This window comes from Corvus kubaryi, unplaced genomic scaffold (genome assembly GCF_017639235.1).
Source record: "Corvus kubaryi isolate FWS band 111438036 unplaced genomic scaffold, C.kubaryi_AGA036_p1.0 68, whole genome shotgun sequence".
Classification (NCBI taxonomy): Eukaryota; Metazoa; Chordata; class Aves; order Passeriformes; family Corvidae; genus Corvus; species Corvus kubaryi.
Genome location: NW_024582056.1, coordinates 8,143,052 through 8,167,845, shown reverse-complemented (window position 1 = coordinate 8,167,845; position 24,794 = coordinate 8,143,052). Strand labels below are relative to the sequence as shown.

Below are 24,794 nucleotides of genomic sequence, written 5' to 3'. Positions count from 1 at the left end.
AGGTGAAACAGATGCATAAATGATGATATGCACTGGACCATTTTTGATCCTTGGGTGTTGTGTTTGGTGCATCCCAGGTCTGTTTTGAAGAGTAGTGCCCGTATCTAGATACCGTCCTGGCACAAAAGTCTCAGTACTGCTGTCTGGAGTAGAAAACCTGTGATGTAATTTACATTTATGATGCCCTTAAGTATAGATCTTAGGTTACTTGATGGACACTGGTTCGATACCTTGAAATTTTAGTTTAGAAATGCACAGGTTTTTCATTTAAGCTCAGAACCTCAGACCAAAGGATATGAAACATTTGGCTATTTTTGAAGAGGAAGAGTCTTAACAGCACTTTTGTACTTCAATAGTTAGAGAGAAGCAACGCGCTTCCCACTTACCCCAGCGGAGTTGCTTTCTTCGGATATGGGATTATTTTAAACAATACATTAATCCAAACAGACCGGGAAGGGTTGTACAGATAAGTTGGTTGAAGATATGTCATCCAGTTCTTGTAAGATGAACAACACTGGCCTAAACGTAACCAATTCTGTATTGTACAGGTGAAATATAAAGTAAAAAAATGCTTCCTAGATCTTCCTTATCAAAGAAGGAAGAACTTTAGGACTTGGCCACAGAATTAGAGTAGTAGAAGTAGGAAGTGGAGAGGGAGGGACAAGCTGGTGATGTGCTGCTTTGCAACATTGACTGCAATCACTCACCTTGGGCACTGTTTCATTCTCCATGTATGTACAGAGTCAGTATGACAAAATGTCCTCTCAGTTGCAAAACACTGCTCTTGTCAGGCAGCAGAAAAGAATTCTGCTTACAGAAGTGATTTAAGAAAAGTTGCATGTAAACAGTGTTGGGGATTTTTGGTGGGTCTTTTTGTGTTTTTTGGGTGGGTTGGGTTTTTTTGTTGGGTTTTTTTTGTTTGGGTGGTCTTGTTTGTTTGTCTTTGTTGTTGTGGGGTTTTGGGTGGGGTTTTTGGTTTGGGTGTTCTTTGGTGTCTTTTTTTTAACTGATATTTGTTCTAAGCATACCTACTTTTAATAACTTGATACTCTTCCTCCCTGCTGGACAAAAAATTAAAGTGGGATTTGGAATGCATAAAAGCTACAGGATCCATCTGATAGTTTTTATTTACTGATGAAAAAGGCTAATTCTGGTATCCTGTTTTTTTCTGAGGCTTGCTAACAGGCCATGCCATTTGTGTTAAGTCAGTCAAAGTGATGACTTGTCCATTAGTATATTTTTAAAGTTTAGTGGGTTTTTTTGGCAGACTTTTATTGTAAGGTTATCTTGATTCCTGTAATCATAATATTCAGAATGTATTCCAAAGGTATATGTTTTTCAGTGCATTCATTAAATGTAGAAGCTGGGCTTGTCTGAATTTTTGACTAATTATCTTCTCTTTTTGTTTTTTTTCAGGGTTTCGCAAAAATGATGAAATGAAGGCTATGGAAGTATTGCCAATTTTAAAGGAAAAAGTTGCATACCTTTCAGGTACAGTTATTTTATCTTGTAGAATGCCCAACTGTGTTGTTAGTAGCATGTAAAATGGTATTTTAAATACTTAAAGTATAATTAAAAAATTCTTGGAGAGCTAGGGCAGCACTGATTCCTGTTGGATATCTTAAACATGACATAAACATTTTGAAAGGATCAGTAATAAAGAAGACATGTGTTTTCTTGAATGTGGAACATTGCTAGTTGTCATCTTGGTCATGTTAAGTCCTGCATTCCCCATGGCCTGCATATCTAACAGAATTATTTACAGCAACTTAGAACCTGCTGTACCAAAGTCATATTCCTTTTCTTATTTCTGGTTCTTCTGATGGGGAATTTTACAGAGATGCCTTTGTTATTGGCCCATCTGCAGCATGTTCTGGAGAAATATGTCTGTTGCAGAAGTGAACTTCAGTTGCCTCTTTTGAAGCACACTTAGTATTTTCATGGTGAACTGAGTTAGGATGTAATTTTAGGTAGTTCCAGCATACACAATGAATTTGGTTGGTTACAACTGAACAAGGAATAGCAGAGGATTTAAAAGTGGGATTTATATGAGTTAGTATCATAACGTAGTCTGTAACTTCATAAGTAACTTTACTTGATGGAATGATGGGCTGAGGTGTTTATTTTTGTAAACTGCATTTTGGTGTGACTTTCTGTTGGGATTAAATACCATCACTCTTTCAGCCATAATCTTAGCATCAAATGATTTAGAGGACAGTCTCATATTTGAAAGGGGTTTTTTGGATAATTTGTCAAGAATGCCAAAAGTAAAGCTCTTGTCTGTAAATATTAAAACACATAAAATTATTCCTGCAGTCGTACTCTTTAAGAGATTTGCTGTGCATGGATGCTGATGCTTGCAAGTACAGCATGTAGTACATAGTGCTTTATCCTGTCCACTCTGCTGAGTCAAGCAGAGGTGCAAAGCAAAAAGGTGTGTGGGTAAAGTTCTTTGGGTTTTGTTGTTGTTGTTGTTTGTTTGTTTGTTTTGTGGGGGTTTTCTTTGTGGGTTTTTTTTTGTAAAAGTTCCTTCAACTGTAATGAATAAGACTGCTAAGAGCCAGTTTTCCTGGTAGCATGGTAACTTGGGAATTGTAGTGCTGATGAAAGCTTGCTTAAAACTCTATTTTTAGAAGGAAAGAAGAGGAGAAAAGGGGGTTAAGCACAATATTTCAATCTCTCATTACTCTTTTTGGACCTTGTCTTATGGCATTGAATGAAAATGAAGTCAGTTTTCACTCCAAAACCTCTGAATTTTCAAGTTGTCCAGTACTTAGTTTAGACCCCTTAGAAGGGACCTGAAAAATGATGGGGTTTTCTAATGTTATTGTGTAAGCAGATGGTATTCTGAAAGGGTTAATTCAGTGAACGTGAAATCGGCCAAGTTGAAGGATGAAGATAAATTTAAGGGGAGATGATGGATTGTGAGCCAGAACAGAGGAGGTGTCGGCAGAAATAAATGGTTGCCAACTTGCCTGTGTGAAGGTAGCAACTCCTGATAGAAGAATGGAGCAAATATCTGTGGGCAACAAGACTGGCCAGAACTGATCTGCCAAAATCCATAGTTTCACATTTCCATTGCAAGTGAAAGTCAAATGGAACAAGATACATTAGTTGTGCAAATGGTTTAAGAAACAAGGCCTTAAGTACAACAACCAACAACAATGCTCTTCAGTGTGTTCTCCCCCTTCCCCCAACAAAAGTACCACCACCACTGGAACTTAACCATTGAGGAACTAGAACTGTTGAGCTTTATACCAGGGAAGATGAGGAAGCCTGTTGGTTTCCTGAACAGATTTTCACCTAACTGGGAAGTAAACTGCATGAGTATTGGTTGTCTTACCACCTGAAATACTTACATCTCTAGGCTTTTCATTAAAGTACAAATAGAGTCTTGGATGCAAGTTTTTTGTTAAGTTAAACTGAAACCTGTCAAAGAACAAAACTCTTATATCTCTACAGATACCTAATCCAGGAGAGCATTTTCTTACAAGGTGCAGTTATCTTGGTTTTGTATGAGGAAATAGCCTTTGGTAGCTTGTCTTGCCATGAAAGCCAACTGTTTAGCTTTCTTTACCTAAGTACTTTGTAACTAGCTAAAAAGGCATTTCTTAAAAAAGCTGCACTACTCAGCCTGTTGGATTTTAGTGCCATTTGGAGACCATTGAGAATACTGCTGTTAGTGATGTGCACCAAACAGAAATTATGTATGTTAGGTGACTCATGTGAGTTGGTCAGATAGATGTTTGTGTGACACACTTTGGCATAAACAGAATATCTCTGTAGTGGGGTGGGGTAGTGTATCAAAGGAAATGGATTAAAATGGAAGTTTTACCGATGAAAGCACTAGTAGTTTAATGTGTTTTTGTTAAACAAAGACTAATAGGGGGTTGAGTTGGATAAAGACTTTGGCAAGACAGGAAATTCCCACTGATGCCTCATGCATTGTTGCTTTTAATTTTCCCATTTGGGTATGACACAGGAGCATCAGGAACAAAGGAAATGAGAGTTAGTTGTTGTAAAAGGCCTAAGAAAGCTGTCAATAGAGCTGATGAAAAAACCCCAAGTCTTAGGGACTTTTTTTTATTATTTGCTGGTTTTCTAGCTGGTTTAAGACTGGATAGTGAAGTTCTTTTCATCTAAAATCAAGGCTGTATTAATTTCTTCATTACTCATCTAGACCTGGAGTTTGTCTCTGATGTACAAAAGTTTCAGGATATGATTTATCAGAAATTTAAGCACCATTTTTAAAAATGGGCTTCGTCTGTGACATACGTGGAGCTGGAGCCAGTTGAGTGGCGTCCAGAAGGACATAAAAAATAAGGATTTCTTTCTTTTGCCAGTTGAAAAACTGCATGATGCAGGAGCTGCAGTGTGGGAAAGGCCTGGAGGACTGGTCTGAGGTGACTGCGTGTAACAAAGCATTTGCTTAAAATGCTTAGAGAGTGTTAAAGCCAGTTCAGTTTGCCTCCTAGCTGCTGCTTTTTAAAGAATGTCCACCCTGGGCAATTGAGTTACTTTTTCTGGGGGGCTGGAATCAGTAGCACTTAGCAGTTGAAACAGATTTTTAAGATCAGAAGGTAGTGGCCTGTGGTGCATTGAGGAGAGAGAACATTAGGGGCTGTAGCAGACTTTCAACTATGCTTGGTAGCCTTGGAGGCCAGCGATGGCTCTGGAGCTCAGCGGGGGCCTGGGCTCTTGGGCTCTGTCTTGTCATTTATTGTCCCTCTCTCTTATGGCTTCTGTCTTGTTTTTCTCTTGTCATTTGCTGTGTAAAAATCCTCAAAGTTCTCTACTTGGCAAGTGAGTCAGGATGGTCAAGGCGTGCCTTTCACCATTAGAATGAAACAACTCAGCTTTTCATCTTATATCCCACTTAAGAGGGTCATGGAAGATAAGGATATGAATTTCCTCTTAAGTTTTGCTTTCTGGCATTGTAGCTTGACGGACATTCAAAGATGCTTTTGCTTCTTCTGAGTTTCATTTGGTGTCTCACAGGGAGCATGTCCAGTGTAGACAATCTCTAGAGACTTTGACAGCCAGGCTTAGTGTCTCTGGCAAGCACACACTGACTGTGTAGGAGAGGATAGGGATGCATTTTTGGGTGACTGGTTTTATTTATTATTTTTATATTTATCTTCTCTTGGCCTCCCTTTCTAAGTGATTTTTAAAAAAACTTTGTTTAGCAACATGGAATTACAATGAGAAGCTGATTTGAAATTAGAAATTCTGGGCTGAAGACAGTGTTTTTCTGTGTTTCCCTGGGACAGGAGAAAACAGTCCACACATACATGGTTGAGAACATCTGTGTGAAATTTAGCTTGCAATAATCTGTGTTATTATAGATGTGTTGATAAAGACATCCTATTGGGTTTGAATTTGGTGTTTAGTAATAGTAACGTTTTGTTGTCACTAGCAAGGGGTTGGATATAAAATTATATTTTACTATTCGACTGCAGCAAGTCTGTGCAATTTTATGACTGAGATGAATGCATTTAAGTGGAACCACTTAAGTCAGATTTTTTGCCTTATGTATTAAGTGGATTCAGAATTTCCTGTGTTGCTAACAAAACTAAAAACTATAAACTGACAGTTGGGAATCTGCAAATCAGAGCAGGATAAAAATACAAATTAAATGCTTAAATAGTTTCTATCCACTCAATCTAATATATGTATTGTGAAATATTTTACACCTAAATTCTCCTAGTAATAGTCATAGAATTACAAGATCGTTTAGGTTGGAAAAGACCCTTAAGATCATTGAATCCAGGCCTTAACCTGGCACTGCCAAGTCCACCACTAACCATGTCCCCAAGTGCCACACCTACATGTCTTTTAAATGCCTCCAGGGATGGTGACCCAACCACTTCCCTGGGCAACCTGTTCCAATTTTTAACAACTCTTTTGGTGAAGAAATTTTTCCTGATATCTAATCTAAACAGCAGCTTGAGGTAATTTCCTCTCATCCTGTTGCTTGTTAGCTTGTAGAAGAGATCAACACTCACCCCACTGCAGCCCCCTTTCAGGGAGATGTAGAGAGCAATAAGGTGTCCCCTGAGCCTCCTCTTCTCCAGGCTAAACACCCCCAGCTCCCTCAGAGGCTCCTCATAAGCCTTGTGCTCCAGACCCTTCACCAGATCTGTTTCCCTTCTCTGGACACACTCTAGCCCCTCAATGTCCTCCTTGTAGTGATTAGGCCCAGAACTGAACACAGGATTTGAGGTGTGCCCTCACCAGTGCCGAGTACAGAGGGACAATCCCTGCCCTGGTCCTGCTGGCCACACTATTGCTGATACAGGCCAGGATGCCCTTGGCATTCTTGGCCACCTGGACATATTTCTGGATCCTGTTCAGGTGCTGTCAATCAGCACTTCCAGATCTTTTCCACTGGGCAGCTTTCCAGCCTCTCTTCCCCCAGCCTGTAGCGCTGCCTGGGTTTGTTGTGACCCATGTGCAGGTCTCAGCACTTGGCCTTGTTCAACCTTGTATTACTGACCTTGGCCCATCAATCCACTCCTGCCCAACCTGGCATCACCTGCAAACTTGCTATTTATTCTTACCCATAAACACTCAACTTTATTGGCACCGTCATTAAGCTCTAGACAATTATAACACTCCTAATGTTCAGGGCTACCTTGCTGACTCTTTCCTTGCCCATCTCTTCTGAAGAGTTTACAGCCATCCATTGCAGCAGTCCAGTTGTGCAAATCATCCCACCATGTTTCCATGATGGCAGCTATGTCGCAGCTTTCCTGCTGCCCAATGGCTTCCAACTCCTCCTGTTTGTTGCCCAAGCCATGTTCATTGGTGTGGTGCACTTAGTTGGGCTGTTAGTTCTGTCAGCTTTTTTGGGGCAGAAGCCCTAATTCCTGCATGACCATTCTCAGGTGCTTCCATGCTTTCTGACTCAAGCATAAATCTTGGCTGCTGCTTGGATCTCTGTTCCTACCTCCTTTGAGATGCCAGACTGAAGGACCTTGCTAGTTCACCATTCCTCAAACACTGGTGTGCTGCCCCCCAGGCTGATCTCTAGTGAGCATGGCTTTATCAAGTCTAGTTTAAAGCTCTTTCAGAGAGCCCTGATAATTCCTGTGCAAAGATCCTTTTCCTGCTTTGAGACAGGTGTACCTTATCTGTCACCAGCAGGCTCAATGTCATATACACCAACCCATGATCTGAAAACCCAAAAGTCTCTCAGTGCCACCAGGCTCAGAGCCAGGTATTGATCTGGTGGCTCTTCCCCTTTCTTCCCTTATCATTCCCTGCAACAGAAAGCATAGGGAAAACACTACCTGTGCTCCTGATCCCCCAACCAGTCATCCCAAGGCTTTCAGGGAGAGACTTCAATCACATCTCTCTTGATTGCCCTTGGGCTTCTTATTGCAATTTCTTGCTACCTCCCTGGAATATAGGTTAATAATAGTGGGTTTTCCCAAGGGCCATACCAGGGTAGGAAGCTTTCTCATTACATCTTTAACCTTGGGCCTAGGGAGGCAGCAGGCTTCATGAAGAAGTGGGTTAAGCTGGCGCACTGGGCCTCTGTTCCCTTCAGAAGGGAGTCTCCTATGACAATGATCCATCTGTCTTCAACCTACTCACCTCCTCCCCGTGCTCTGTCACCAAGCGGAGGAGTTCCTCTACCTGGGCACACCTCCCACAGCTGTGCTCTCTGCTGCCATATCATCTAAATACTTGCCTACAATGTAGCATAATTCTATATTTAAATTAAATCTATACAATTGCTTAGTCAAAAATTAAAACATAACAGAGTGCCATTGCTGGAGATGTCACACTACCAGTCAAACTTGAAGGTGACTGTAATGTGTAAGTGTAATGCTCTGGTTATTCTTTCTTTCAATTTTTTTTGGAATTTGCTTTTCATTGTAGGAATTTTGACAGTATGCTGATTGATACTCCCAAAATTCAGTCTTAAGTTGGTCTCTAAATGATAGTGTTGGCATTTAAGATGAAACCACTTTTTAAAAAGTGTATACTGAAGACTAGTTCTGCAAACAAGAATTATGTTATGCTGTGGGGGTCTTCTAACATTTTTAATTTTTCAGGTGGCAGAGATAAGCGTGGAGGTCCCATTCTAACATTTCCAGCTCGTAGTAATCACGACAGAATACGGCAGGAAGACCTTAGAAGACTGATTTCGTATCTAGCATGTATTCCTAGGTAAGCCATGGTCTGATAACCTCTAAGGCTGTATAACAAAATAAATGGGTTATGTTGCAGTACTCCCACAAGCTAGCAAACTGAATGAGTAAAGAACGTGAGCAAATCAATACCAAGTTTTGTCATTTGCTATTTTCAAATTGCTTTTTGGAAGAGAAATAATTACTCTGCCTTGTGAAAGGAAGGCTGCTGGCAGAACTGCTGGTGTGCTTTAGCTGGAAGTAGTTTGTGTCTTGGAAATGGCCATGCCACTTTGGTGTTGCTGTGTTGAAGACTGCAAATACAACTCAAAGGCTTTCAGTACATCAATAATTAGAAACATGCTGGTCATCATTCACCATATGTCTTGTGTGGAGTGTGGTCAGCACAACGCTCCTGTTATTTGTGTTAGGTAAGTCATACTGTCCTGATACAGCACAGAAATAACCAGGAGAAGGGTATGGGAAATTGCTTGTAAAGGTCTCAGATAAACCTGTGGAGTGATCTGTGAAAGTACTGATAGCATTGCATTATCAGCAATTTATGAATTGCAGTGAGCTGTTTAAATGAATTAGCAGAAGTCAAATCCAGTGCTAGTGTGTGTGTGCATATTTACACACCCATATATATATATATAGATGAAGTTGCATATATATATATGAGATACTTTTAAAAAAGTTACGTATTTTATATATATCTAAAAAGAGTTCTTTCATATAGAACTTTGCTTTGAGTAGTAATCAAGCTGGGGACAAAAATGATCCTAAGACTCTGACTTTAGGTCCGTCTTGGAACCTGCCAGCATTTGTTGCAGGCTGGAGCAGTGCTGACTGTGCTTGACTATGTTTGTCTATGACCTCAAGCAGCAGTTGTCATTACAGTTGAAAAAAATTCCTTGGACAACATCCCTGAGTGCAGTATCTTCCATGTTTCTGTAATGTGCTAATTTACAGATAGTCTTTACACTTGATGCAATCGAATGTCAGTTTCAGACTGAGAAAGGTGGTTTCATAAAAATAACTTCAAGGCATCTGGCTGAGAGTGTACATGGCCTCTGTTTTGTAAAGTTAACTGGGGGACTTGAGGGAAGTAGAGAAAGGAGAACAGGAAGAAGGCTTGAAATTTTTGTTTTCACATTTGAATGGTGAGGTGTATTCTAGCCATCTAGAGCTTCAAGTTGCTAGAGAAGTTAATAGATAAATATGCATCAAAATGTGTCCAAGAATTTTTTTAGAGATAATTGGGGCGAGAAACAGTCTTCCTTTGGCAAAAGGTGTATGTTAGTTCAGCATCAATAGATTTAAAATTAAAAGAAAGTTAGTGCATGTTCTATACTCTTTAAGCATGGCGAACTTTTGAGAATAAAGGGAGCTTTGTTAAAAGCAAGTCTTGTTTTCATACAAGTTATGTTTAAGGGGCTGATCATGCAAATCTAGCTGATTAGAAGTTCCAGCTGGGACAAATATTCCCAAACTTTTGGTCTGTCAGTTATTTGTTGCAGTACTGTTATTTGATGTAGATGAAGAATCACAGGTATCAGTTGTTGGCCAGAGATCTAAAAGCTAAAGTTTACTCAGTCTCACAATTTTACTGATGCTGTAATTTATCTGATTTAAAAATATAGCGAAACTTACATTATCACCACTGAGTGGAACAGGTATTTTAGTGTAGTCCAGGTTTACCAACACATGACCTTGGCTGACTAAAACCTCCCAAGAACAAATCTTGTGATGCTTGGCCAAAAGGGGTTCAGCTTGTGTGAGGTGATGGGGTTCCATGACAGAGGACACACCTGCACTGTATCACACCATGAGGGACCACTTTGGACACCCCAGTAGATGCATGCCTTGTGAATTAGTGGCAAGCAATCCTCAGTTTGGTGCTAGGATAGGGATTGGCTGAGCAGCACTCCTACTGCCATTTGGCCTTTCAATAATGGGTCTGTCTTTAAGCCACTAGTTGTTTTTGTCCTTGACTCCTATGAGGAGCCTAGAAAACATTTTCACCATGGTCAGAAAACTGTACGTTGTAGCCTACATGTATGCCAAGCTAGTTACTTTTAATACATTTTGCTTCTTCCATTGCCATTTTTGGCATTCCTATGGGCAGATGAGAGAGCCAGCATTTATCATAATAAACTCCTTTTTTGAAATGTTGTGGGATGTTTATTTTTTCTTCTTTTCCCTTTAAACTTTTCAAACTTATAAAAATCTTCCACTTTGAGGAACACATCACTTCTTCCAGATCTCCTGTGTCAGTCATAATCCATCTTTCTGCAGTGTGGCCGATAAGACTGTGTAAAATATGCCAGGGAAGCTTCCCTGCCTCTTGGACACTCTGAAAACCTCACCACATGAACTCTAGAATGGCATTTGAATTAGTCACATCCCCAAAAGTGACTCATACTCAAACAATGGACATTTGGTCCTTTTTGATAGTCTGTTAGCTATGAGGCATTGGTTTTGAAATATTTTCCTTCCTATGGTCATTCTCCAAGGTCATATAGCAAATTCTGCTGGAAGAAAATCAGAGTTTCTGGTGATGGTGGTGATTGTCACTTTTGATCAGTGACAAGAACTAAATGTACAGGAGGTATTGATGAAAAGAAATTAAATCTTCCATTCTCAGAGGAGGTGCTGGGGAATTTGAGTGTAAGGTCTGTCAAGTTTTGGACAGCAAAAATGAGCTCAAATTTTGTAGAAATAGATTGATGGAGTTTTCTTCACAACCATAAAATGCTGTGTTGTCCATTAACTATTCACAAATCGATCCTGTTACAAAAGAAATTTTTCTTTTGTAAAAAGAAGTTTTTCCTCTGCAGACTCTCTCAGATAGTATGGTTCTAAATCTGAGACAGTTTGAGAAAGTTGCAAAGTGATAGGTAAGAACAACTTGCTGTCTTCTGTCTTTCAGAGGATCCCCTCAATCATTAGAAAGACATGAATGTTATCATCAGTCAAATAAGTGTGTGTGTGTTTGTGTTCTGAAGAGTCAGTTGTAAATGAATTAGATATTGCTGCTTTAGGAAATCGTTTGTTTACTGTGTGTGTAAGGTGAGGGAGAAACAAGACTGGACAATGAATCATCATGAATATAAACAGTGGCAATGAAAGGGAATCTAATGGCAGGATATCAAATCAGCAACAGATACAAAGCTATCACTCTCAAGGAGTTTGGCATGGGCATGAAAGAAGTGTCTTGAGAGGTTTGTGAGATCTGCTGTATATGGTGAGCAGTGAGACCCTGAGGAGACCACGTTCATTAGGCAGTGTGGTGCAGTGCAGTGCTGTGTTGGAAGCTGAAACACTTGCTTGATAACCTTTTCTTCTGTTTTCTGCAGTGAGGAAGTATGTAAACGAGGATTCACCGTCATTGTAGATATGCGTGGGTCAAAATGGGACTCCATAAAGCCTCTGCTGAAGATTTTACAGGAATCCTTTCCATGTTGTATTCATGTTGCACTGATAATCAAGCCAGACAATTTTTGGCAGAAACAGAGGACTAACTTTGGCAGCTCTAAGTTTGAGTTTGAGGTAATTTCCCCTATGGTATACAAATTTATAATTATTTTGTGGTTTTAAGTGTCCTCGCTAATGAGCAACACCTTTAAAACTCTCAGATAAATTATATTCTGCCTGAAAGGAGAGGTACTTTAGACCAATGGTGCTAGAAGGAAGGTGGTTTTCTTCATGTACTTAGGCTAGGTAATTGTGCATGGTGTTGTTTATATTCTTTTTGTAAGCTGAAGAAAGATTGAATTAGGTTTTTCCCGCAATGGTGAAAACTTAGGTTTTGTCTCTTTATTATCTTAGTCTGCATTATGTTAATTGTGATATCTCCAGCATTCAGAGGAAATCAGCTGAATGAACCGTGCTGTTATCTTCCTGCAGCTTTGCAATACACAAAGTCAAAACTTAATCAAAACATTAATCAAAAGAGTGATTGCTGTTTTGTTCTTAAATGTAGTGAGGTAAGAAAGAAATGTGGGGAAATACCTGCAAGACCTCCTGTCTTCTGCTGATCAGAATTGATACATGAACTATGTAAGAAAAGTTGTCGTGTGGAGTTCATGAGCAAAATGGTCAATTGTTACAAAGAGAAAAGCAAAAACTTACAAGGAAATTTCAAATTCATTTCAGTAACACCACTTTTTTCTTTCCATTTTTATTTTTTAGACAAATATGGTGTCTCTGGAAGGCCTTACCAAAGTAGTTGATCCTTCTCAGCTAACCCCAGAATTTGATGGCTGTTTGGAATACAACCATGAGGAGTGGATAGAAATCAGAGTTGCCTTTGAGGACTACATTAGCAATGCAACCCATATGCTGTCCAGACTGGAGGAACTGCAAGATATATTGTCAAAAAAGGAAATGCCTCAGGACCTGGAAGGTGCTCGCAATATGATAGAGGAGCACTCACAATTAAAAAAGAAAGTCATTAAGGCCCCTATCGAGGACCTTGATGTGGAAGGACAAAAGCTGCTCCAGCGGATACAGAGCAGTGATAGCTTTCCCAAAAAGAACTCTGGGTCAGGGAATGCAGACTTACAGAACCTTTTACCCAAAGTATCCACCATGCTGGACAGGCTGCACTCAACACGGCAGCATCTGCATCAGATGTGGCATGTGCGGAAATTGAAATTGGACCAATGTTTTCAGCTCAGGCTGTTTGAGCAGGATGCTGAAAAGGTAAGGATTGAGCAAGGAGGGTATCAATGGCCGATACTTGATGGACTTGAAAGAAGTACCAAGGCTAACTGAAAATAGTAATTTTTGTCTTTGAAGTTAATCACTAGCCTTTTAATGAGAAGTAAGGGACTTCTTGATTGAGAGGCACTCAGGGTCTTCTGGAGTAAAGGGCATGGGATAGTACTTCTAAGCTGTAAGGAACACAGGAAGCTCTTTCCGAAGAAAATTTTAACTGCTAATGACTTCAAAGCACTTATTTTGTTAAGCATTTGTTCCAGACAGATGCATCAAGTAAAGATGAATGCTGTGTACTTTATAAATACAGATGATTAAGGGCTACACTGGTCTTCTTTTTGAGTGATCTTTGGGAAGTGAGTGACAGGCAGTCAACAAAGTCAGAAGAGGCTGACATGGGGAACGGCTTCATTGATGCAGGGTTTGAAGTCCCAGGCTAAAAACTGATATATCTCTTCTGACAGTGCATATGTTATTAACAGGGGACTGAGTGATTTCAGAATGTTTCGGGCTAACCAGTCCCTTCAAATGAGAAAGTCTTTGATTGTCATGGAATTTGAAGAGGAGCTATGGCAGGCAGTTTGCTTTTAGATGAACTCAAATAAGGTCTGTTTCCATGTAGAATGGTTTTGCAATCACTTATTATTGACTTGTTACCATGGAACAAATAGCTTTAAGGAAGGGTGGGGAGTTTTTCTCTGGGAGTAGTAGTAACTAGACTACGCAGTCAAGTGGTAAGTAGGGTTTTTGTCAGAGTTCTTAAAGTATTCAGATTTCTTAAAGTATTTTACATAAGATTGCCTGAACTGCATGAGACCAACAGTCGGTGTTAAACCAGTATTCTGCTCTCCAGCAGCTGTCACAAGCAGATGCAAGGAGAAGAGTAAAAGCAGAACAAACATGTAAAACTTAACTTCTTCCTGCTTCTTCATTTGTATTCTTCACCCGTACTTTCCCTTACCCTCATCATTTCAGCTCAGGCACTTTCTTTACACTACTGTAATGTTTTCTGCCATGTTTAAAAAAATAAATATTTTTTCAAAGTACCATTTAAAGCAAATATTTACTGGATGGATACAGCTGAAAATAGTAGAGACATTTAGAGAGTTGGAAGAAAAGATAAAATTATTACCTATTTCTAAAATTATTTAGAAAATAATGCAAGCTGTTGCTCTAGTGTTGCTCTTTCAGACCCAAATGCATTTTATCGACCTTGGAGCCACTTCGTTACAGAATTAATTATTCTGCATTATAGCATATCTTTCAGTACCTTGTGAGCACCATCAAAATGTATTTTGTTGGTTTGCTTATATTTTATCAAATTGCTTACATAACTTGGGCTTTAAAAAACTTCTTGTGAAATACTTGAGCCTGTGGGATTGACCTCTGTCCTGCCATGTGGTTGTGTAAGCTCCTATCAGTGTTTTCTATGTTTCTGATTCCAAGAATAAGTCTATATTAAATGAACACATCTTTCTTTTGGAAGGGAAATATTAGGCACCTCAAAATGAGGTTGACAGCAGCCACCATACCTGGGACTGTTTTTCTCTCATTAGCCAGTAAAAAAAAAAAAGATTAAAAAGAAGGTTTGTATAGTATCCCAACTCAATTTTGGATTAAGACCCTTACCTTAATCTACTTGCAGCCCTTATTTTTACTGCTTGTGTCAGATTAGATTTCACAGCTCATGACTTTTTTATCAGTGTATGTCTGTGTTTTACTGAAATGTGGGAAAGGATGGGATCTTTGTTGGAAAGAAAAAGGGTATTGCATGGGGAGAAATAAACATGTTCCTTTTGGAGGACTTGCTCAACTTAGTGCAAGAAATTTGGACTGGTTCAGGAGAAGAGAAAGCAAAAAAGGGACAAGGTGGGAGGGAATCTGATTGGAATTGCCCTTCAAGTGTCTGAAGGCAGCAAATTCAGGTGACCTAGGGAAGAGTGGTCACAAGCAGTACCAGTGTCTGTTTTGAATAACGTTCTAACACATCTTCACTGAGTTCTAGATAAAAAGCTTAAAATTTTAGTAGTATGGGATCAGCTGTCTCAGTTGTCTAAACTTCAAAAGTTTGGTTTACAGTTCTTACCATATTGTGGTCTACTTACAATTTAGTTTGTCATGGACTTGGGACAAATAGTGGATTTGATAATGTTGTTCTGTTAGCCGGCATATTTTGAAAGATCTTTAAATGAATGGTTACTGCTACCGTTTTTTCCTGGACACACTATTTCAGCTTATCCAGAGAGCAGGTGTGTCCCTTTTGCTTGGATATAGCAAAGATTTCAAGACCATTGTGAGCAGGTGGGGTGTTAAACAGCTCTTTGCTGTGTTGCTTGGTCTTTGAAAACTTTGTTTTCCAGTGCCACTGTTAACATACCTGTGTGCCTTCATTGTCATATAAGGTCTGTCCTAAAATTTATTGGAATATTAAAATACTCCTTTTTTTCTTTTTAAAAACAAGCATATTTAAAGATTACTCATAAATTTCTCTGGAAGAAAGTAACATGTAACTCTGTGCTCACGTATACTTTTAATAATTCATCTAGAAATAGAATAGTTTTCAAATCTGCTGTAAAGTTACGAAGTAAAAATATTAACTTGCTGCCGAAGTACTTGATCAGCATGAAAGAATTTATATTTAATTTCCATGAGTTGCCATTTTCATTCTAAACTGCTAAGCTGCTGATGTCAGTAAGTGTTGACACTAGATAACATAAAAGCTTGGCAACTCAGGGCTGTGCTCCAAGTCTGTTTGTTTACTATGACTTCTTTGTAATAATGAAGTTTACAATTATGACATTACTGTAGCTCATTGAGATAAAGACCTATCGTAAAGATAATAGTAACAGCCTCAGCAGTTTGATCCAGAAAGACAGATTTCAGCAATGATTGGGTTAAAATGTACAGTAACTTACAATGGAAAGAGCATCAGTGTTAATTTTCATGGCCTTAGACTGTATTCTGTGTTCACAGATATCTTACATTGCTTGTCTATGGTTTCTGCCATAACAAATTATTGAACTTTCTCCTTTCCTTAATATTTTCATGTAGATGTTTGACTGGATCACACACAACAAAGGACTGTTTCTAAACAACTACACAGAGATTGGAACCAGTCACCCCCACGCAATGGAGCTTCAGACACAGCACAATCACTTTGCCATGAACTGTATGGTAAGAACAGGCCTCCCTGCACAGCACAGCTCAGACATGCTGGCTATTTGTTCTCTGTTAAGGTAGAATTTGTAAGTACGTAGACACAGATCAGTCCTTCTTTACAAGTAGTGCAAATTTGTGTTTGAGCAGTGAAGTTATAAAACACAGCGCAAGAAAATAAAGGGTGGTCAAGTACCAAGGTGCTGTGATAAAGCAAATTGTTTTGACAAATGGCAGTGTTCAACATAAGCTCAGCACCTCTCAAATACAAGCGTCCAAGCTTCTAGAACCTGGGATGTGTCTTTGAGCACCACCTTGGGTCTTGTAGGAAATTGCAGAGAATCATGTATAATACAGATTTTAGCTCTGCATTCTGAAAGAAATACTCTCAGGATCTTCTGAATAGATTTCAACTCAGACAAAACGTTCTGAGAAGTAACTGAGCCTGGTGTAATAATTTTCCATGGTTTTAAGAAGACACTTCTCATTTTTGGCACAGTAGAATGGAGCTAAAACAAACAATTTTTTTGGTCAAATATCATCAGTAGGCTGTAATAAAAAAATTGGATTTTAACTGGCAACGAGTGAAAGCTGTTTACTTTCAGTTTCATGAATTGCTGTTTGAACATGGGGACAAAATTCTCAAGTACATTTTAGGTCCTTTACACATTGTAGGTGTTTAAATAACCTTGGGAGTCTGGGCCTAAATCCAGTTCGTGTTTGTCAGATCAATGAAAGAAGAACACTACCAGTCTTGTTAAAAATGAACATTCTTGGCAGTCCAAGGATGGGAATTGAATTAAAGTATGGTTGAAATGATCAACTCTTGCAAGAGGGTTTTTCTGTAGAACAGGACTACTAAATGTGGAAAGTGACAAAATAAACTTAGCTAGGTTGTGTGTCTTGCTAAAGTAATGGCAGGACTAGTAAGGCAGCTCTTGTGTACGGTGCAGCTGGAGGTAAGACAATGGAAGACACGATTAGAGAAGGCACATTTTCTTCTTTTGCAACTCAGCTCTGTTTCCAAAAGTTAAAAAAAATTAAAATCTATATGAGCTTTCTGCAAAGAGTAAAGCAAATGCTGGGGGACTTTGTAATTAAGTTATGTAACATCGTATATGGTTTTGACCGTTAGGTTTGGTTCATGGCATGGGGAATTGCTGCCTTATGGAGCACCTTGTTGTTGTTCCTCACTGCTCTGCATATGAAGTAGAGCAGAAAGAAACACAGGATAACAGTAGGTGTCATTGACATGAGATAACTTTTGGAACTCAGTAATTTTGAGTGGCCTTCCAGGCAATTCTTGGACTTGTATTCTAAAGGTTAAATTCTTCTTCTGTAAGCCTGTCCTGATATTAGTCACTGTTGTCCTCTTTTCTTCAAATTAGATGACTTTTTTATTTTTTTTCCTTCTTTCAGACTGCTCGGATGCTATCAACAGTAGGGAGCCCTTGAGTGAGGCAGCATAATCCTTCCTGCTCTGTGTTGCTATTAGTCTTTTGCTGTTAATCTCTCCTTTGCCTTTAGTTGTCAAATGCATTAATTACAGGGGACTTTTTCTCAGCCTGCAAGATGATTTCATAAAGCGTACAAGGAGTAGTTTGAATTTGGGGCAAATTAGGCTATGTGAACTTTCAAAAGGGTGAAAACGAGCTACATTTTCTTCTGTAGCACAGCCCCTCCAGAAGGGGTTCTCTGCCACAGAACAGGAAAATGTAAATTCAGAATGATTGGTCCCTGGTTTTGATTTAAGCAGCATTCAGATTATCTGGGTTTTATTTGGTTAAACGGCAAAAGCCTTTCATACAGATTGGGGCAGAGATTAAACTGAATGTAACATAAAAAATGACGTGAACTGATTGAATTTTGGCAGGCTTTATTTTTCATTAGCTTTAACTGGAAAAATGTTGGGCAGTCTTAACTCCTGCAAGCATGTTTAGCTTCTCCCTGACTACTCTCCACATATGCTCTGTGCTTAACAAGCTGCTGTTTGTTCACTCTTCCTGTCAGTGTAACTCTTCAGTAATCAAAGTGGATTTAAGGTCTCTTGTGTGAATACTCTAACACCAGAAGTGGAATTTAACTTTTAACCTATCTACAACCATGTGAAATAATTCATTTGGATGGAGTAGAGAAAGGGAGGAAGACAACTACATATAAGCTTTATTTATTGCAGGAGATTTTGGAGGCTTTTCATTGTGGCCCTAATTGGACCTTAATAGATCTTGCTTTCTAGTCAATTTTCTTAGGCTCACTTGAGGTAGGGAAGGACTGTTCAAAGGATAAATGCTCCCCAAGCAGCTAAATGCAACCTCTTGCGCTTGCTCACAGCTTAAGTCTGATAATTGATGTTGCAGCTGCTTTTCCCAGCACATTGTGGTTGCTGCGGGGCACGTGCTCCCCTCCACAGCAGGTGCTACCCTCTGTCAATAGCTGGGTCTCTCATGTCCCTTTCCTTCCCAAGTAACAGTTTGTTTCCAAGAGGTGGAGGGCAACTTCTGCAGCTGCTTATGCCAAACTTGGATGAGAAAGAGTGACAGCCTTTGGGTCAGATGCCGAAATTTTGATCTGGTCTTCCAGTCTGAAGCAAGCCACCTGGATGTAAACCATTGTGAAAGCTTCTTACTTCCTGTCGTGGACAAGAGTTAGTTACATCAAGGACAAAGAGAATTTGCTGAATTTTTAAAAAAAAAATTCTTGTAATGGCTTTGTGCCATTTTTAGAATCTTGGTTTTCAGTAAGAACACAAAATAGTTGGAAGTGTGAACCAAATGTTCTAAAACAACGAAGTAAAGAACACATCCAGGGAGGAGATTTAAGTTCACTTTCACCAGTTTCATTAGCAAATGGTATACCTAGGAATCTTGTGTATTCATGTGGTTGCACTTCAAGGTAACAGGAGTAAGTTCATGCAAGTCTTAAGCTTAATACACAGACTGGTTCTCACTGCAATGAATCTGTCCCAGAGAAGAGCTGGATTGGTGTAGTGCTGTGCATTAAAGAGGGACATATGTTTGGTTGGTAGCATACAGGTTGATGTGACTAAAAGAGCTACTGATTGAAGGATAGTTCACAGGTGCAGCCATAGGTATGTGTCTTCCTGTTAGGGAATTTGAGAAGCTGTGCACTGATAAAAGTCAAGGCTGTCTCTTCACAGGGCAGGTAGATCCCATGTTCCATAACTGTAGGGAAAAACAAACTCTCAGTGATTCTGCTCTCTAAAGATGAGGATGGATTTTCAGTGCAATTTTAAAGGCCTGCTTTCAGCAACAGTAAATTGCTGTTGTCAAGTCTGGAGATTTATTTGAGTTAAGCAATACTCAGTTTCAGCTTGATGTTCCCATTTGGGTGACTAAACCAATGCTTCACTTCTCAAAACAAGTTCTTAGTACCTTTTAAGGGAGAAACTTTCAAATAAAGCATCATAGGAGTTACAAGTACAAAAGTTATGTATTGAGTTTCTGAACTGAGAGAATAAAGTACCCATGATTATATGATTAGTCTGTCTTGCATGCAAGAGTAGGAAAGACTGATTATGTGTCTGTCCACTCTTTTCCTGCCATTTTCTATACATCTGCTGGGACACAAGGAAGACAAGAAGTCATGTGAAATACAGGTGAAGAGTAGGATGTTGTCTGCTTGAACGTTTTCTGCTCTTGTTGCTAGATCAGATGGCCTTGTGTTCATTGCAGTTTAACTGTGCCTCTCCCTGCACTGGGGAGGGTTAAAATGCTTGAAGAGTGATGCAGGCAAAATGAAACTTTGTTTGGAGAAAGCTGACACATGCTACTATTAAAGAATGTGCTATGACTGCTTCTTGTCTCAGTGTTGATAGGACCATGAGTAGAAGTTACATTTATTAACCATAATCCGAAAACTCCTATGTCAATTGTAGGCGTATTGCTAAGTTGATTAATGTTCTCAGAACAGGCTGTTTGCATACACTAAACCATTTTATCAAGGTAGTAATCAAATACTGAATGCTATCCAAAAAGAGAGTGTCAGAGATGAGCACTGGTGAGAGCTTTGGGATGTTAAAATAAAAATATGAGCACTGTGATTGACTATCACTAGGTTTAGAGAGTTAAAAGTCTTGCTCAAATCCAGACACAGGGACTGGTACAGATGAAAGCATGAAGTCAGGTGAGGTAAAATCACGTTAGCTTAGAGGCAGTGTAATTTTTTCCTTCTCCTCTGTACCACTGACATATTTCACCCTTGAGATTCTTTTTACTTTAAATATGTATTTTTGTAACCATACAGATTTGTCACTTGAGATAGACTTAAGCACCATGTGAATTCTAGACTGCCCTTGGTCCTCAGGATTTGGGCAAATGAGAGCAAGACCACAGGTGTACATCCCTAAGAGAATCTTTATGGTGCCAGAGCAGTTAATGCTTAGACACAATGTGTGGATGCCGCCAGCCTGAGAATAGACTGAAAAGGTAAAATGAGTTCAAGCTGTTTTTGGCTTCTGAGGAGCACTCCAAAGTCAGCAAGACTAAATAGAACAGGCTAGATGTGCAGTCCTTAAGAGGGAGGAAGCAAATAAACAGATTTTAAAAAGCACTCAGCTACTGAGGTGTTGATACAGCAACAAGTATGTTCATGTCAATGAATCACAAACTAAAGGAATAGACAGTGGTGTTACTGAAAAGAAGCAGATTTTATTTCACTCTTGGTACTTTTTGGGGTGGCTGAACTTCAGATTTGTAAAGAAAATGCTGTGATTCAGTTGGCCCTACTAGAGAACTAGGTCCAGTTTAAAGTTCCATACTTAGTTCTGTAATGGGAAACATCTACATGAAAGTGATGTGGCTGTAGGGAGAGTTTGAATGCATGGGCATTTACTATGATTAAGTAAAGGTGGGTGAAAAGTAAAGGAGGAAAGAAGGTAGTGTTGGACTGTATAGTCTTGCAGTAAGATTCCTCAGGTCCACTGTGAAAAATGTAGGAAAGAGATGAGAAATTTGAAGGAAGTTAGAGTGAAATTATATTGCACATGTCCCAGTGCTGATAGCAATGCTTAAATAGTTACCTGAGAATACTTAGAAGATCCTTTTAATTGAAGAACAGGTTAAACACTTTCCTTAATTGCAGCTTGGATGTTGCCAAGTGTATATTTTTTCAAGGGAATAGATCAGGTTTTACCTTTAGTTGTCCTGCAGCCCTCATCGTTGAAGTTTGTATTCCCAAACTGAAAGTTTTACTGTTGCTTCAAAAATGAGACTAGAAGAAATGTTAGAGAACATGTAAATCACTAAAGCAGGTGTTAATTCATACATTAATACTACACCATGTTTGGTGGTCATTTGTGTGTGAAGTGGCAGATGATTTGAAAATTCCATTGCTAAATTCTTTATATCACAGTAAAATAGTTCCAGCTCACTACAGTCCATATAGAGGTGCCACTTACGATGCTTACGGGCCGTGTCACTGAGTTGCTGGCATTTAAAACTGAACGCGTAGTAGTCTCTGTGTCAGAAAACTGCTGTTTGAAATCTTGGAGCTAAACAAACATTTTCTAAGTGGGCCTGGGAAAATCAGGAAGTAAAATGGAACCTTCAGGTTACCTGCCAGCTTTATTTTGTGTGAGTGTGGTAGAAGTTCAGTTGAGCTGGTAGGCTGTCACCTGTATTTTTCCTGTGTATTTGCCTTTCAGGCATGCATCAAAGAATGACACAGCACAGTTAGGCTACTAATCTGTGTTGCTTTGCTGAGCAATACTTTTTTTCATTTGTATACTCCCTTTAGGGGAAAAATCTGCAATGAGGAGCTTTCCAGATATGGTAAGGTGTCCTTTCAGCTTCTGGCTAAAGAGCGTTTTGAGAGAAAATAATCATGCTAGGTACATTTGTAACCTTACTAAACACACTGTAATGCAGTAACTTGAATAGTTACCTTTTAAGTCTTGTTACAATAGTCGTGTGTGTAACACAGTGAAAGAACTGCAGCATCACATTAGCCTTTCACCTTGGAGACAGTTGATACGCACTCAGAAGCTGCAGGTGCTTCGTGCAGATTCACGTGGTGTAAATGAGGTCACTAAATAAGACTTTATCAGTTATTACCTCATAGCTGTTGCTTCCTTAACTAAAGCCAGGGTGGAAATGCATACAATGAGTAAGATATCAGTCTCTGGTAAATTTGCACCCGATCACTTGTAACAGTGTTTCTCATTCTCAAGCAGTATGCAACATATGCAGTTGTCTTATAATAATGACACTGGAATTGCCTGGCCTTCTAGGAAATTTAGCAAAATTTGTTGACCTTCAAGGGTCAATTAAACACAGTCTAATTGTAGTGAGTTGCTATTGCAGATTCTTTTCCTCCTTAAATAAATCTATCTCATTTGGGTCATTGCATTCTAAAATACTGACACTTAAAACTTTGGTAGATATATCACATAGTGAGGTAAAAGGGTTAGATTATTGTAAGTTTTTTTCTTGGTTGGTTTTCTTTTGAGGAAAGGAATGTGGTGTACATAGCTTGGAAAGTGTTCAATGTCAGCATTTAGTTCATATTCATACTGCTACAGGCTGTATTCTTCCACACGTGTGAAGCCTGATTGCCATGGGAAAATGAATACATGTTAACCACAGCTCAGTTTTAATTTGTTTTACTTAATGGTTACTGCGCCGTGTCCTTCATTTTTAACTGCTGTTCCAGAATTTCCAAAATTGCTTTATTATGATACAGAAAAAGTTCAAATGGCTGTCTACTACAGCCTTTATTCTTTTCTCTTTTGGTACTTGTTTCTTCTCACAACTGTAAAGACCATCTAATGGCTTTCTGTATTCATTTAACAGTCTTGTATTTATGCTATACTTTTAATAGGCCAAAATGCTCTCTTTTAAATTTTGTTGGAAATAGGAGATTTGTACTCTGCCAGTTGTTTGGCTGTGCTTAAAAAGCAGAGCATAGATGTGTGGGGTAACCTAAAAAAGTAAGAGGTGGCACTGTGCAGAAAGGAAAACCAGCCAACATGACACTGCTGTGCTCAGTGTATTAAGTGGACCAGCTGAGGTGTAGGCTGTGTCAGGTATGCTCCTGCTTGCATACATGCATACAGTTTACAATCAATAGGGACCTGTCCTAATTGTCACTCAGATGAGTCTGGACAGTGAAGCCTGGAGGAACTGTAACACTTGCGCCAGCCAGTCCGTGTCAAGCTCTGGGCAATGGCTGAATGCCAGCAGGTCATGGTTCCACCTGATTTGGTCAGTGTCTGGTGGTTGTACTGGGTGATCTCCAGCCTCAACAATTCTAAGAACTTAATTCAGATGTATAGGAGTCTGCCCAATTGAAGGAAGTGTCAACTCCATGTTATACACATGTAGCTCTGAAAGAGTTACTCAGAAAGCTTTTGGTGGCAAAGTTGTTCTTGTTTTACTTCACAGGAATCAGAAACTTGATTTACAATTAGATTAGATTGACAAAGAGCCATCAGTGACTAATGCCAGTATGCTAGAGAATACTTCTGATCTTGGACCTTATTTGTCTAATTTTCAGTGCTAGCTCTGAGGCAATATAGCAGCAAGAAAATAAAATGTAAAACTGTTAATTTCTTGTAGCTCAGAGTTCTTTATTTTGTTTCTTTAAAAGTTACTTTCAGAAATTGATGTAAAGGTTCACAGATGTTGCACACAAGCATACTGTGGATAGATCAAGAGCTTAGTAATGATTCTTCAGTTTTCCTATATTGTGTGTATCTGAATGTCTTGTTGACTTGAATGTCTGTAAACATTTTTATTGTGGTTGTTGTGAAATATGGTTATTTCATCCTCTTTATTGTAATAATGTGTCTTTATGAAATATAAATTGGCTTAAGCTGATTGTTAACATGAGTTTTAGATGGGTTATTTCAAGTCATCCTTCTCACTTGTCAGTTATGGATTGACTGTTACTGTATACACCTAGGTTCCAAAGTTTAGTATGCATAAACCTGCCAAATAAAACCGGACTGTTTTCAGTATTGTGATAGAGTTTTTTAGGAATATACTTCTGTATTTAATTGGTGTGCTAACTTGCACTAATTTTTCCCTCTTTCTTCTCCACAGAATGTGTATGTAAACATCAGCCGCATCATGTCAGTAGCAAACCGCCTGATCGAGTCTGGCCATTATGCTTCACAGCAAATCAAACAGATTGCCAGTCAATTGGAGCAGGAGTGGAAGGCATTTGCTGCAGCCTTGGATGAACGGAGCACGTTACTGGACATGTCCTCCATCTTCCATCAAAAAGCTGAACAGGTTAGTGAATAGGGAGGGCATCAACAAAAGTGTATGTGCTGGAACAGTGAGTTGTGCAGTTTGCTTTTGCTTTGGACAAAAGTGCAAGAAAGTGATTGAAAAGGTTGACAACACAGCCAGAATATTTATTTCTGCCGATTTCAATACTCAAACAAAACCTTGTTCTCCTTAGTTTAGCCCACTGGCCTTAAATTCTCCACAAAATGCTTTGCTCATTTCAGTGCAAGATAAAATAACCAAATTAGCTATATGAATCAAAATGAAGTGGACAGAAATGCTTAAATATATAAGGCTTTTAAGTATCGATATAATGCCTTTCCTACATCTAGAAACTACTGCTTCTTTTATTGTCCTCACCACTCAACTCCAATCAGTCCTTGAGTGTCAAGATTTAACTCATAATAATTGCTTATAGAAAACATAGGTTGAACTGGCCTGAAAGTTGAAAAGTTAATTAACTGTCTTCTGAATCTGAAGTTGTGGTGGGAGATGTTTACTTAGTATTCCATAAGAGATTCCTCCTATG

The 24,794-nt window shown here is 39.1% G+C and overlaps 1 protein-coding gene across 4 annotated transcripts in view; it reads left to right on the top strand.

The window, feature by feature from the left end:
- The window catches only part of TRIO (trio Rho guanine nucleotide exchange factor), a 248,797-nt gene that overhangs the window by 67,436 nt on the left and 156,567 nt on the right, over positions 1 to 24,794 (top strand). For all 4 annotated transcript variants that reach the window (XM_042048799.1, XM_042048802.1, XM_042048801.1 and 1 more), the window contains exons 2-7: positions 1,417 to 1,491; positions 8,064 to 8,178; positions 11,498 to 11,690; positions 12,333 to 12,845; positions 15,912 to 16,034; positions 24,077 to 24,268. In XM_042048799.1, the coding sequence (XP_041904733.1) occupies positions 1,417 to 1,491; positions 8,064 to 8,178; positions 11,498 to 11,690; positions 12,333 to 12,845; positions 15,912 to 16,034; positions 24,077 to 24,268 (1,211 nt within the window). The remainder of the gene's footprint in view (positions 1 to 1,416; positions 1,492 to 8,063; positions 8,179 to 11,497; positions 11,691 to 12,332; positions 12,846 to 15,911; positions 16,035 to 24,076; positions 24,269 to 24,794) is intronic.